This window comes from Podarcis bocagei (genome assembly GCF_964188305.1).
Source record: "Podarcis bocagei genome assembly, chromosome: 1".
Taxonomy (NCBI): Eukaryota; Metazoa; Chordata; class Lepidosauria; order Squamata; family Lacertidae; genus Podarcis; species Podarcis bocagei.
In genome coordinates this window covers 44,215,686-44,228,534 of record NC_138125.1, presented here as the reverse complement: position 1 = coordinate 44,228,534, position 12,849 = coordinate 44,215,686, and the positions used below count along the sequence as shown (strand labels likewise).

The window sequence follows — 12,849 nt, the reverse complement described above, 5'->3', positions numbered from 1 at the left end:
CATTTACAGACTCACTGTTAAGACCATGTTCATGGAAGACAATCTTACTGGGCTATGAGTGATTGCCAAAGAAAAAGAATACACACACCCCATTCTGTATTGAGTCATACATTTCTGGCACAGCACAAGATGCCGAAACGCTGCCCACTGCTATCCAGTATTAAATAGCAAGAAGATCCAACCTTACAGATGACAATATGTACAAGCTGCAGGGCGACGGTATTAGCTTGGTGGGTAGCAGTATTCCCTCCTCCATGAGTAGAGACAGTACACCTTCAAATACCAAATGGTAAGAACAAACAGGTATCCTGACTTACATGTGAGATTTTAAACAGATGGGTGGCTACTGATGAAACCAGATGCTTGAGGAGAGTCCTCATCCAGCAGGACAAATTGTATTATGAGTGTAATAGTAAAAACAAAGAAGAAAAGCAAGATCCAAGTTCATTAGTTTATTAGATTGAGATGTTACAATTGCGGGTTATTTTCAGTTATGTCCTTTTTCAGAAGTAGAAGACCAATTAAATTATTCTCCCAACAGCAGACGGCCACATAAGCATTGCTTCCTTGCATAATAAAAAGGCATATTGTGCACACCCACCCACCTCAACTTTTTCTTTTGCTTCTGCATGCAGGATTTTTTTTGTATCCTATGAAACAGCTGGACTGATGCTAGTTATCAGTCTTTAACCTATCACTCTGCTTTGCCTTCCAATTCCAAGAGTTCTTGGAGTTAACAGAAAATGAATCTGTTAGCCTAGTGGAAGGACTGATCCTAGCTTCCCTCACATTTACAAGGGTTGTTATCTTTAATAGTATTAAAGAAGTCCATTTAAGAAGCAGAGCCTTATGCATTTATCTGCACAGCATAAGAATGCCTATTCTTTCCAAACATAGTTCACAGGTTTTCCAAAGATCCTTTAAAGGTGATTTAAGATCTTTAAAGTTCACCCCTAAAGAAAGAGAGACAATTGACAATTAATATAAACATACATGAATATATTTTCGCAAAAATCAAGTGTTCGCACTTAGCTGGAGAGATGAAAATATTGCCCAAAGTGAAATGGTATTCCTTGCCTTGAGCTTTCTCAAAGTTAATATATACAGCTAAGTGGTAGAGACCGTAATATAAGCAGTTAATGAAATCACAGATAAAAAGGGAAATGCCATTTGGTTAACAAGCAAATATCTATGATGACTTGATCACTCCAGGAAAATGATGGCTCTGCAATTCATTTGATTCAGGAGTTTTACTCTTCATTTAGAAAAAATAAGACCTTAATGTTGGGAAGTGACATGAATATTGGGAAAGGGCAATGTAGATTTTCTAAACTTCAGTTATAAAAACATTTTTTTACATATGGAAGCAGGAATAAATAGCCATTTGTGGGTGTTGTCTCTGCATGCAAGCAAAGCATCCACACAGGGAAGGATCATGCCAATAGCATCATTTGTATTAAATGCCCCCAGCAGATGCTGGATCTTCTTGGGCCAAATATTATGGACCTGTTTCAAGGTTTCGACCTTCAAACTTGATGTTTGTGGGCCTTTTAAATATACATTCTGACTGGTTTTTTAACATAGATTCTACCTATTCACCTGTGTTTACAAGAGGCAATAGAGTTTTCCTTATCCCATGTATCACGAGGCACAGTACAATCACTACTTGGTATTATATTTTCCCTGTGAACAAGGGCTAATGGAAACACTGGCTTTCTCTTGCCCAATAACAGTATAGCTATAATAACCTGGTTTGGAAACTCAGCTCTTGGCTTGCCATAGTTCAGTGTCCTGTCCTCCCCACTTCATTAGCATTTACATCCTGCTTTAATTAAACCACAGTTAGCCATTATGTCCAACTGCAGTTGAATATCATTTTTTAAATACTCAGTCTAAATACTCACTGCTATGGAGATTAAATTAAAGACCACCCTGACCTCCTTGAAGAAAAAGGTGGGTGGTAAATGCAATAAATAAACAAACAAAACAAATCCACATAAAAAGAGCCTGCTGGATCAGGTCAGTGGCCCATCTAGTCTGGAATCATGTTCTCACAACCGGATGCCTGTGAGAAGCCTACAAACTTACTGAAAAATAAGCTTAGCTTTGTTCAATTGGGCTTTCTTGCAAAAGTGCCTGGAATCACAGTGCTACATAGCCTTAAAAAGAACATTAAGTTACCTCTGTATTGGGGTGGGGAAAATTTTTGGTTTGACGGATGGTTCTGATCTGGAAAAAATGGACTTATGAGACAAATGCACCCAGGCAAGGCCACATTTGGTCCATGGGACAAAGGTTCCCACTCCCTGTATGTTTCCCAAGACATTTACTCTCTGTTTTAAGAGAATACACAGTTTTTTAAAAATGGTTTCACTACGAAGTTGCTCATAGCATATTAGTATCTTTGCCTAATAAAACACACCCTGTGATAGGGATTCTCTTTTTAGTAGTGTTGTAACTGTGGGGATTCTCTTTTTAGTAGTGCTGTAACTGTGGGGAAAGTGAGCTTTTATCCAGCAATGCCTTGGAACACAAGAGGGTAGGAGCTTATTAATCATTTACCGAGGCCACTGTTTCTCTTTGTCTGTCAGAGGGACATATATCACACCCATCAGCTGCTTTTCCACAATCTGCCCGTCTTTGGTTTTGTCATACTGCATCAAAACCTGGTTTCCACCCTCTGGCCCTACGGGCAGAATTAGTCGTCCTCCAGGTTTCAGCTCATTCAGCAACTAGTAGTAAGAATCAATAAGAGCAAAGGCAAAACAGAAACAAAATGGAGAAAATCAGTTTCCATGTACACACAAAAGGGAAGAAAGACAAACTGAACACTGTTCTCTAGCTCTTGAAGTAGTCCATGAAAAGTGTCCATTTCCAAAATTAAAATTAAAAATGGCAACACATTTGCTACTCACTTATACCTAAACACTCTCTGTGTGATGTTTTGCCTGCTGAGAAATGCCAAGAGTGAACCATTTTTCTTACACCTCATGTCAATAGAAATGTGGTCAAATCTCCAGGCCATCAGAGATTTCAGAACGTAAAACGTTGTCTCTGTTCTATTCAATTTTAGTTCTCTTTCCTTATGATAACAGCTGAAACATATTGTTACACTTTTTTCACAACTGTCTTCTAGACTTAGTAAATTAACCACTTCAAAAAGGTTCCAAGCCAGAGCTGAGAGGAAAGAGACAGGCAACTTTCTCTCTTACCTCCTTTGGCACTGTGGGTGCAGCTGCTCCAACATGGATGGCATCGTAAGGGGCTTCTTCAGGGTACCCCTTTCTGCCATCCCCAACTGTGGAGAGAGAAAGAGAATGTGCAGTGAAGGTTCTTGTTCAGATGGCAGATTCTCCTATGCCTTTCCTTTCACTTGGCATCTGCGTGCAAGGAAGACTTGTATGCAGATTATGTTGGCACTGGGGGTATCAAAATGAAGTATAATAACCATAGTGAGAGACCTAAAAAAGGGAACTGTGCTCTTTGATATTACCAAGGTTAGGTGGAATTAGGAAAGCAGAGCTAAAGAGACGTAGGTGGCGCTGTGGTCTAAACCACTGAACCTCTTGGGCTTGCCAATCAGAGAGGTTGGTGGTTCGAATCCATGTGAGGTTGGTGAGGTTCCATTGCTCTGTCCCAGCTTCTGCCAACCTAGCAGTTCAAAAGCACACCAGTGCAAGTAGATAAATAGGTACCACTAAGGCAAGAAGGTAAATGGCATTTCCATGCACTCTGGCACCCGTCACGGTTTCCCATTGTGCCAGAAGTGGTTTAGTCATGCTGACCACATGACCCGGAAAAGCTAGCTATGGACAAATACTGGCTCCTGCACTGCAACCCCATAGTAGCCTTTGACTGGACTTAACCGTCCAGGGGTCCTTTACCATTACTTTTTAGATGCTCAGAAATCATTACTCTCGCTTCCCCCAACCTGTTGCTCTCCAGATGTTTCAGACCATAATCCTCGTTATCCCTGACCAATGGTCGTGTGACCGGGACCAATGGGAGTTGTAGTCTGGAGGGCTTCAGGCTGGGAAGACTGCATTACAAAAATATACCTCTACATTGCAATCCTGTGTGTGGTTACTTGGAAGTAAGAATTGCGCTCAATAGTGCTTATTCCCATGTAAGTGTGCTTAAGACTGCAGGCTCGGAAAACTAGCTCTAAATGTGCAATCCTCTGCAGTAGCTTGTTCATTTATTTTCATGAAACAAATCTTAGGGTTATTGCTAGGCTGAAACCGTTCCTGCCAAGTAAAGTTTTCACAAGTGTGAAGGGGTTCTAGCTTTGTTGTTGTTGTTTAGTCGTTTCCGACTCTTCGTGACCCCATTGACCAGAGCACGCCAGGCACTTCTGTCTTCCACTGCCTCCTGCAGTTTGATCAAACTCATGCTGGTAGCTTCGAGAACACTATCCAACCATCTCGTCCTCTGTCGTCCTCTTCTCCTTGTGCCCTCCATCTTTCACAACATCAGGGTCTTTTCCAGGCAGTCTTCTCTTCTCATGAGGTAACCAAAGTATTGGAGCCTCAGCTTCATGATCTGTCCTTCCAGTGAGCACTCAGGGTTGATTTCCTTAAGAATGGATAGGTTTGTTCTTCTTGCAGTCCATGGGACTCTCAAGAGTCTCCTCCAGCACCATAATTCAAAAGCATCAAATTTGCAAAGGATACCAATGCTCACCTAGAAGTTTCACTCGGCCAGAACTCAACAAAGAGGGATCATCTTCTCTGAGGTTTTTGATGGACTCATGAACCAGCTGTTCAATGTGTTCGATTCCCACTGCCTTCCCTGTGGGACCCACCTGTCAAGAGATGCCACATGTGCTTCAAATCTGTGTTACTACTACAAACAAAATTATCTGAGAGAGCAGAGAGGTTCCCTTTTTTGCAATGCCTGATAATTTTTATCCAATTATTTCTCCATCCAGTTTTAGAATGACAGAAGGATAGTTCCAATGACTGGTTACCTTGAAAATGAACAGTCCCTTTGCAGTTATTCCTACAATTTTACCTGTCCCGCGTTCCACATGATCATTAAATATACTAATTGGCCAATTCCAATGGAGGAAAATCTTATAGTACAATTCTATGCATGCCTGCTCAGAACTACCGTAGGTCACGTTGAATTAATGAGACATACTCCCAAGTAGCTGTGTATAGGACTGCAGCCTCATTCTATCCCCCCCCCCCCCAGTGCTGGCAATTTACTTGGCAGGACAGTGGAGGAATAGTTTCAGAATTCTATATGTAGAGAGGCGTTTCTCGTTGCTTTTGTTAAAATTGTGTTAAAACTAAAATTCACTTTAGCAGACCCCTTGCAATTTATCCAAATTCAATCATTTTCAGCAGTCAAATCCTGCTCTACAGAGAAGCAACACCAAACATATGCATAAGATCATCTGTTCTTTAAGAAGGTAAGCTTTACAAGTAGACGTTTTTAGCCAAACAGAAAAAAAAGGATTTCCTCTGTTTCCATTCTGCTTACCATCCTTGCAAAGCAAGCTGTGAGGTATCCACTTCCTGATCCGACATCCAATGCCTTTGCTCCTTCCACTAGCTGGTCCTTCAGTAACTCAAGGGCATGAGCATGCTGTGGGAGAAAGCACCTATATTTCACTCTTCCCACACCGGCATCTTTCACGATCCCCTTGCCAAAAGGCAACAAGAAGCAGGATGGTTAAGATACACAGTCTTACTAAAGATTTTGAGGTTGCTTCTGCTAAGTTGACGCCCACAGATATTTCAGCTGAGGAATTTCTCTGAGGCATGTTAAAGTTTGCAATAGAGGCACACACAAGGTGTGGAGAAGAAACGACTAGACTGCCTGCTCCCAAGGAGCCTCGATGATATACAAGGGGTGGGGTGAGACTGAGAGGGCCTGCAAGTTTTCCAGCTCCTCCTGGTGGCTTCAAAGCCTCAGTAGCAGTCATGGAAAGGGAGGGGAAGGGCCTGAGACTGAAGAAGGCAGATGCTGTCTCTTGAGACAGGATAAAGGAGGTGATGTCAAGCGGTAGGCCAAGATACCTACTTCTGCCCCATGATGAGCAGGACATTTCTGACCTGATAGCCAGCCAGCAGCGAGTGCAACCTGTATTCCTGAATGAAGCAAGGAACAGCTGTCCTAAGCTCTAAGGGGTTTGGGACCACCCCAAAACCGGTGGGCTTGTTTACACGCATTTCCAGCACACAGGATTGTTCAGCCAATGCCTAGCAGAAAGAATTCACCATCGTCACCAATTCAGGGATCTCAGGCAACAGGACCACAGAAGATTGCCTAAAACCAGCACCATTGCTAGCCAGAGAAAGCAGCGCTCGGCCAAATGAACCAATGAATTGACTCTGCATAAGGCAGCTGCGATGGTTCATGGCCTTTGTGCTTCCTCAACCACTGAATGCTATCAATGCATATACTGTATATTATTGGATGTAAAAGTATGTCTTACCATGTGAGGAGCACTGATGGTTGCCTTGTACCCTGAAAGAAAGCTGTGGATAAGTTTGCTTTTCATGTTATAACTACAACAATTGGAGCATTTTCTAGCGATTTGTACGTTTCTCACCACAAATCCGCCCTTTCGGTTTTCCTAGACAGCTCAAAGACCTAAGGATTTCCAGCTTTCAGTTTGACATACTATCTGTAGAATATTTTGTCCACTTTGCTAGTTTTCAGAGCTTACTTTTGCAGCCCATGCACAAAGGACAACTCTCAGTCTTACAGAATTAAGACGTCAAACGATCTTGGGCTGCTAGAACGCTGGGCTGAAACTAACACGATGGCATTTGACAGAGATAAAGGCGAAGTCCTGCATTTAGGTACAAAACACACAAATGAAGGTGCAAGGATAGAGTGGAGGAGACCTGGCTCGGCACAAGCTGAATGAGTTAGTAGTGTGATGCAGCTGCTAAAAAGCCAATGCCTGATCAGAAGCCATAGTGTCCTGATGAGAAGAAATAATGGTTTCACTTGCTTTCCAAACTGGCCAGGCTGCATCTGAGGAAGAGTCCTGTTTTGGATGCCACATTTTAAGGAAGACATTGAGAAACTAGGGGGGTGTCCAGAGCAGGGTGACCAGGATCATTAAGAGATCTGGAAACTATGCCCTATGAAGAATGCTTGAAAGAGCCGAGTACGTTTAGCCTAGAGAAGAATAAGTGGAGACCTGACAGCCACCTTCAGATATCTGAAGGGCCATCATGTAGAAGAAGGAGTAGATTTGTTCACAGGGATTTGCTCCAGAGAACAGGACTAGAATCAGCATGTGGAAGTAGCAGGGAAGCAGATGCTGGGAAAGGGTTAGGAAAGCTTCTTAATGGCTCAAGGGTGGAACAGTCCTGCCTTGGGAGGTAGCAAGCTGGAGATATCTAAGCAGAAGCTGGGCTAGATGACTTCTGAGATCCCTCCCAACTTTAGATTCTAGGATTTGGAGAGTTCTCAAAAGACAATGCTATGGACAATATGGTCTCTAAAATATGCAGTATTTCCTTTAACTGACATTGCAATCTATAGCAACATTTCTTACCGATTGACTGAGGAGAGTCCATATATGGAAAATACTTGATATAGTGGGATCTGTCTGTTGCCAACAATACTTTAAGGACTTGCTGAGACTTAATCACACCATTTTCTACAGAAAAACATGAGAGAGGATAATAAGGCTGACAGCAGAATACTTTTTATTACTATTTATATTTAGTATCACTTTTAGGTTGTTCAGTACTGAATTTTACTGCACTGTGATCCAAAGACAGGTACTCAATTTACACTGTTATTTTTTAAAAAATAATAATTTATTTATTGCATTTCTATCCCACTTTTTCCTCCAAGGAGCTCAAGGTGGCATACATGGGTTTCTCCCTCCTCATTTAATCCCCACAACAGCCCTGTGAGGTAGGTTAGGCTGAGACAGTGACTAGCCTAAGGTCACCCAGTGAGCTTCATGGCCAAGTGGGGATTTGAACCCTGGTCTCCCAGGTCCAAGGGACGCAGGTGGTGCTGTGGGTTAAACCACAGAGCCTAGGACTTGCCGATCAGAAGGTTGGCAGTTCGAATCCCTGTGACGGGGTGAGCTCCCGTTGCTCGGTCCCTGCTCCTGCCAACCTAGCAGTTCAAAAGCACGTCAAAGTGCAAGTAGATAAATAGGTACCGCTCCGGCGGGAAGGTAAACGGTGTTTCCGTGCGTTGCTCTGGTTCGCCAGAAGCGGCTTAGTCATGCTGGCCACATGACCCAGAAGCTGTACGCCGACTCCCTTGGCCAATAAAGCGAGATGAGCGCTGCAACCCCAGAGTCGTCCGCGACTGGACCTAATGGTCAGGGGTCCCTTTACCTTTACTCCCAGGTCCTAGTCCAACACTCTAACCACCACACCACACAGGCTCTCATTGTATCCACTATCTATCCATACGCATGCATGCAACACACCAGGGGGAGGGAAAGGGGGTTATTGCTCTAGACTCCAAATTCAGCAAATAAACCTTTGATGCTGAAACCCAGCCACATTGCTCAGCTCCAGTTCATGCAAATAAGTCCACATATGCAGACCACCCTGCTACTGCCTGTGAAAAGCTGGTACAGGTTTGCAATCCTAAGCCTCTGGTGTTAAGAGGTGGGCAGTTTAGGATGCATCACGTCTTTGCTTGCTGTGTGGCTCCATTACATAACAAGCCCAAGCTCCACCCAAGATGGTGGGACACTACTGCCAGTGGGTCTCCTGCCAGAGGCAGCCAGTAGAAACGCCCCCCCCCCCAAAATACGGGCATTATAGGAGTAAGGCAACAGAGGTTTCAGACCCAAAGCCCACAAATTCCCCAAGGGGCCCAAGGAACTGGCGCAGCAAAAATGGACCACCCTCCCTACCTTCCATCCTAAGCAGCAATAGCAAGCTGGGATTTGGATGCAGGGGAGGTTCTGCTCGTCCTCGGCCCCGATTATAATTGGTCCCTTGGTTCCCATGAGCCGCAAAATAGAAATCAGCTCATTTGGACAATTTGGGAACAGGCTCACATTCAGGTCTCTGGCTACACTTCATGTAAAATAAGAGAAAAAGCAATTGCTCTCAATAGCTTTGTGTGAAAGTAAACCTGATCAGTCCTGTTCCATATGAAGGCTTTACAGAAAAATACCAAACACAAAGTGATCTGTTCTCAGAGACAGTGCTGGGTTTGACGTTCAATAAAACAGCTTGGGAAAGTGCGACTGGGGAAATGAACTTGACTTAGGATTTCACCTGTAGAACTGGACAGATTATGCTGTGCTCTCTTAGGATGTCATTGACACATTATCATCCATTCCACAGAAAAGATCCACACAATTGGCCTAACATTGCACTTGTGCCCTGGGTGAGCCCAAGGAAAAGCAGGTGCAATGGCAGGGCTGTAACTTGCAAAATATACCGTATTTTTCGTCCTATAGGGCGCACTGGCCCATAGGGCGCAGCTAGGTTTTTTTTGGGGGGGGGGATAAAGAAAAAAAAATATTTCTCCCCCAGGCGCGGGGCTGGGGCGGGGGAAGCCCAAGCTTCCCCCGACCCCAGCCCCCAGAACAGGCTGCTATCCGCAAGCCTTGGGAGCCCGGTGGGAAGTCACGCCGGGCTCCCAAGGCTTGCGGAGAGCTGCCCAAAGCCCGGGGTGCGCTCCGTTGTGCTCCCCGGGTTTCAGGCTGCTGTCCGCATGCCTTGGGAGCCCGGCGGGAAGACGTGCCGGGTTCTCAAGGCTTGCGGAGAGCTGCCCGAAGCCCGGAGTGCGCCCTGCTGCGCTCCCCGGGTTTCGGGTTGCAGGCTGCTGTCCGCAAGCCTTGGGAGCCCGGTGGGAAGTCACGCCGGGCTCCCAAGGCTTGCGGAGAGCTGCCCGAAGCCTGGAGAGCGAGAGGGGTCGGTGCGCACTGACCCCTCTCGCTCTCCAGGCTTCAGCTAAAGCCTGCATTTGCCCCGTAGGACACACACACATTTCCCCTTCATTTTTGGAGGGGAAAAAGTGTGTCCTATAGGCTGAAAAATACGGTACTCATTTTCTTTAACATAAAAAATAAAAAATCGTTGGATGGAGAAATACAGAAAGGTTCCCAGTTAATTGTTTTGCTTTTTTCTGGCCATCCTAGCCACTGGCAGATTGACTCTCCTGGTGTCTGTACTGTTTGAGTAAGCTCCCATCTAAGACAGGCAGCCTGAGGAGGATGACAATTATGGATTATTGCATTCCCAAAGAAACTCATTAGAAGAAATGGCTACCTGCCTCAGCTGTAGGGGAGCTGAGCCTCTGCATGCTCTGAATAACCTTTCTTAAATTAGATGCTTAGAATGGATTTCTCTATTGTATCATTTGTGGCTGCTTGTATAGCTGAATACACAGGCAGAGCAGACAGGCATGAGCCCAGAATCTTAAAGCTCATATGCAGGTAGAATTTTAAAACAGGTTTCCACACTGACATCCACTCCATGAAATAGGTGTCAAGTCAACAATGCTAAAAATAAGTGAGGATTTTGGACAGTATCCAAACATTTCATCAGCTGTTTTAGAGGCGAGCCCTGAACGTCAGGCTGCTGCCGGTCCTTGGTTCTGTTTGCTCTGTATTGTACTTACTGTAAAGATTGTTGATCAGTTCCGCATGTGTCTTTCCAGTCGAGGTCCAGGCCATGGTTCTTGTCAGCAGGAGTCCCATGAGCAAGGTAGCAAAAGGCAGCGTACAGCTCATCCCATAAAAATGTGCAGGGGATTCCCAAGCCTGACCAGCCAGTCACAATGAGCCAAAGAGAGAAAGTTTTTTTTATATTTAGAGCAAGATCATGTAACACCTCATAGAAACCAAATCCTCCATACGCAGAAGGAGCCAAGATTAAGAACAGATGCACAGACGCAATACAGGGAAATCTGGAGAACACATTTGCCGTCTAAGTCAAATAATAACAGACTGTTGGATGTCAATAAAAGTACTGCTAATAAGTGTTTTTTTAAAAATAAAATAAAAAACCAAACACCAGTCCAAGAAGTTAGAAGAGAGATAGAGTATTAGACTAGGTTCTGGGAAAGTCAGGTTCAAATCCCCACTGTGTTATGAAACTCACTGAGTATGTAGATAAAGAAGGGTCTACACCTTGGAAAGAAAGGTGGAATACAAATGTATTAATAAATAAATAAAATTTGTCATCACAATGACAAAAATAAATATAAACTAAGGACATTGATAAACGTAAGGAGTTGGCCAAGATATTTTACTGTTTGAGGCCAAGTGGCACATAGCAGTGCACGGCATGTCCTCCTCGCTACAATCAGAGCGTATTGCAGCCAATGGCAATCAAAGCTATTTTGGCACGTGAGGCAGAAAATCCTACAAACACCTCCTTCCTGGCAGTAAGACTACAATAATAATTGTAACATTATAAAATAAAATTATAAAATATAACAACGGCCACTTTGCTGCCTATTAATGGGACTCAAGATGTGTTGTCCAAGGCAGCCGCCTCGCACGGCCAAGGCTGTAGGTGTGGGCAGGGAGGACCAGTAAAGGGGAGCGGGCAGGTTAAGCTAACAAGTGAAATAATTTGCAATAGTGCTCATCTATTCTTTTTTGTAGAGACTGGGCTGTGACTGCAATTGTCTGCAAAGCTAGATCACTGACTTACAGTACACCAACTTGTAGTACGAATGGGAAAATTGATTTTTAAAATACTACGTGTATAAAATATTACATGCATTACCAACCCGTTTGTATGGGTTGCCAACCTTCTTGTGTGAGTGGTCACACAAATAACATAAATAACCATTATCTCACTTGGCGTTTTTTTTGTTTGTTTTTGCATTGCATTTCCCTCTGACCACACTGATTGCAATTTCCACCCACATAAATATCTACCTGTAACTTAGGACACTTCATGTATATGAGGGAAATGGACTGCCGCCCACAAAACCCGATGCCATAATAAATGGGCTAGCCTTTAATGGTATCACAGTGTTATTACCATCGTCAAACATACATATTTGTTCCTCAAAGCATGTGTGTCTCAGAGCAAAAACAAGGCATTGGATGAAGGGCAGTATACGAATTTGATAAATAATAATAAAAGGAAAGGTCCGCCCCACTAAAAGATGAGCATAAAAAGAGGCACTTCAACTGAAGAGTCAACGCCCTCCCCTCTTGGTGTCTTATGATGGGGAAGGTGGGGGAAGGGAAGAGCCCATATGCAAGGCTTCTTAGTGGTAAGAGGAGGTGGGCTGGGCTGGGCTCCGACTCCTCTTCGGAGGGTCTTCTGATGCCTCCCTCCCAAGCGCCAGAAGAAGAGAGAGCAGACTGCTGTCCCCCAAAAGGCAGCTCCGTCCCCAGGATCCCACCCCTCCCACAAAAAGGCGGACTCACCTGCGCAGCCGCACTAAGTCCTCCGCACTCGCATTCTCGCCCTCCTAGCTCCTCCTCTTTCAGCAGCAGCTGCTTATTACGGCATTTGAGAGTAACTGGGGGAGTTGAGGCCTGCTGTTATTTACGCTGTTACGTAAAGAGAGAAGCCGCCGATCAGAAACTTCCGCCCGGCTTTAAGATGTCGCGCGCGACGGTTCCTAAAGAGATCGGATAAAATGAAGATATTATCACTTCCGGTTTTTGTTTAGGCACTTCCATGCTCAGGGGCCTGAGGGGTGGGGGCATGTCCGTGCAAAATTGTCAATGACGTAGCGATAAAGCTGACAGGTCCTCCTGGTTCCTCTGCTCTGAAACAATCACGCCCGCCGCGCCCTGCCTCCAGAGGTTATTTCTCATTGATTTCTCCACCGTTCTTACCCCGCACCTCCCGAGTTTGTCAAGGGGAACCGGAAGTCTTGTTTGCGAACCATTCAGCCTTCTCCTTTGCTACTTGCCAAGCT

The 12,849-nt window shown here is 44.5% G+C and overlaps 1 protein-coding gene across 5 annotated transcripts; it reads right to left on the bottom strand.

Annotated features, from left to right (window-relative positions):
* Nucleotides 1-437: 437 nt before the first annotated feature.
* On the bottom strand, nt 438-12,521 carry LOC308595603 (protein-L-isoaspartate(D-aspartate) O-methyltransferase-like). Of its 5 annotated transcripts, none has more exons than XM_081210047.1 (9): nt 12,350-12,521; nt 10,579-10,720; nt 7,523-7,627; nt 6,446-6,477; nt 5,488-5,592; nt 4,684-4,804; nt 3,213-3,298; nt 2,563-2,732; nt 438-953 (listed from the first exon to the last, which is right to left on the bottom strand). In XM_081210047.1, exons 2-9 carry the CDS (start codon nt 10,688-10,690, stop codon nt 941-943), a joined length of 744 nt encoding a protein of 247 aa, XP_081066173.1. In that variant the 5' UTR covers nt 10,691-10,720; nt 12,350-12,521; the 3' UTR covers nt 438-940. The 5 variants fall into 5 exon arrangements, with proteins under 5 accessions (XP_081066173.1, XP_081066172.1, XP_081066174.1 ...); XM_081210046.1 differs by lacking the exon at nt 12,350-12,521 and adding an exon at nt 11,955-12,270; XM_081210048.1 differs by lacking the exon at nt 12,350-12,521 and adding an exon at nt 11,970-12,270.
* Nucleotides 12,522-12,849: the final 328 nt, after the last annotated feature.

What these genes read in the sequence shown, in the direction of transcription:
- LOC308595603 (XM_081210045.1), bottom strand. Translation starts at nt 11,177, where the DNA reads ATGTCCTTAGTTTATATTTATTTTTGTCATTGTGATGACAAATTTTAT. An exon ending in ACTGATCAACAATCTTTACA is followed by an intron (nt 7,628 to 10,578) that starts GTAAGTACAATA and finishes GTTTTTCTGTAG; the next exon opens with AAAATGGTGTGATTAAGTCT. An exon ending in CAGCTTGCTTTGCAAGGATG is followed by an intron (nt 4,805 to 5,487) that starts GTAAGCAGAATG and finishes ATCTCTTGACAG; the next exon opens with GTGGGTCCCACAGGGAAGGC.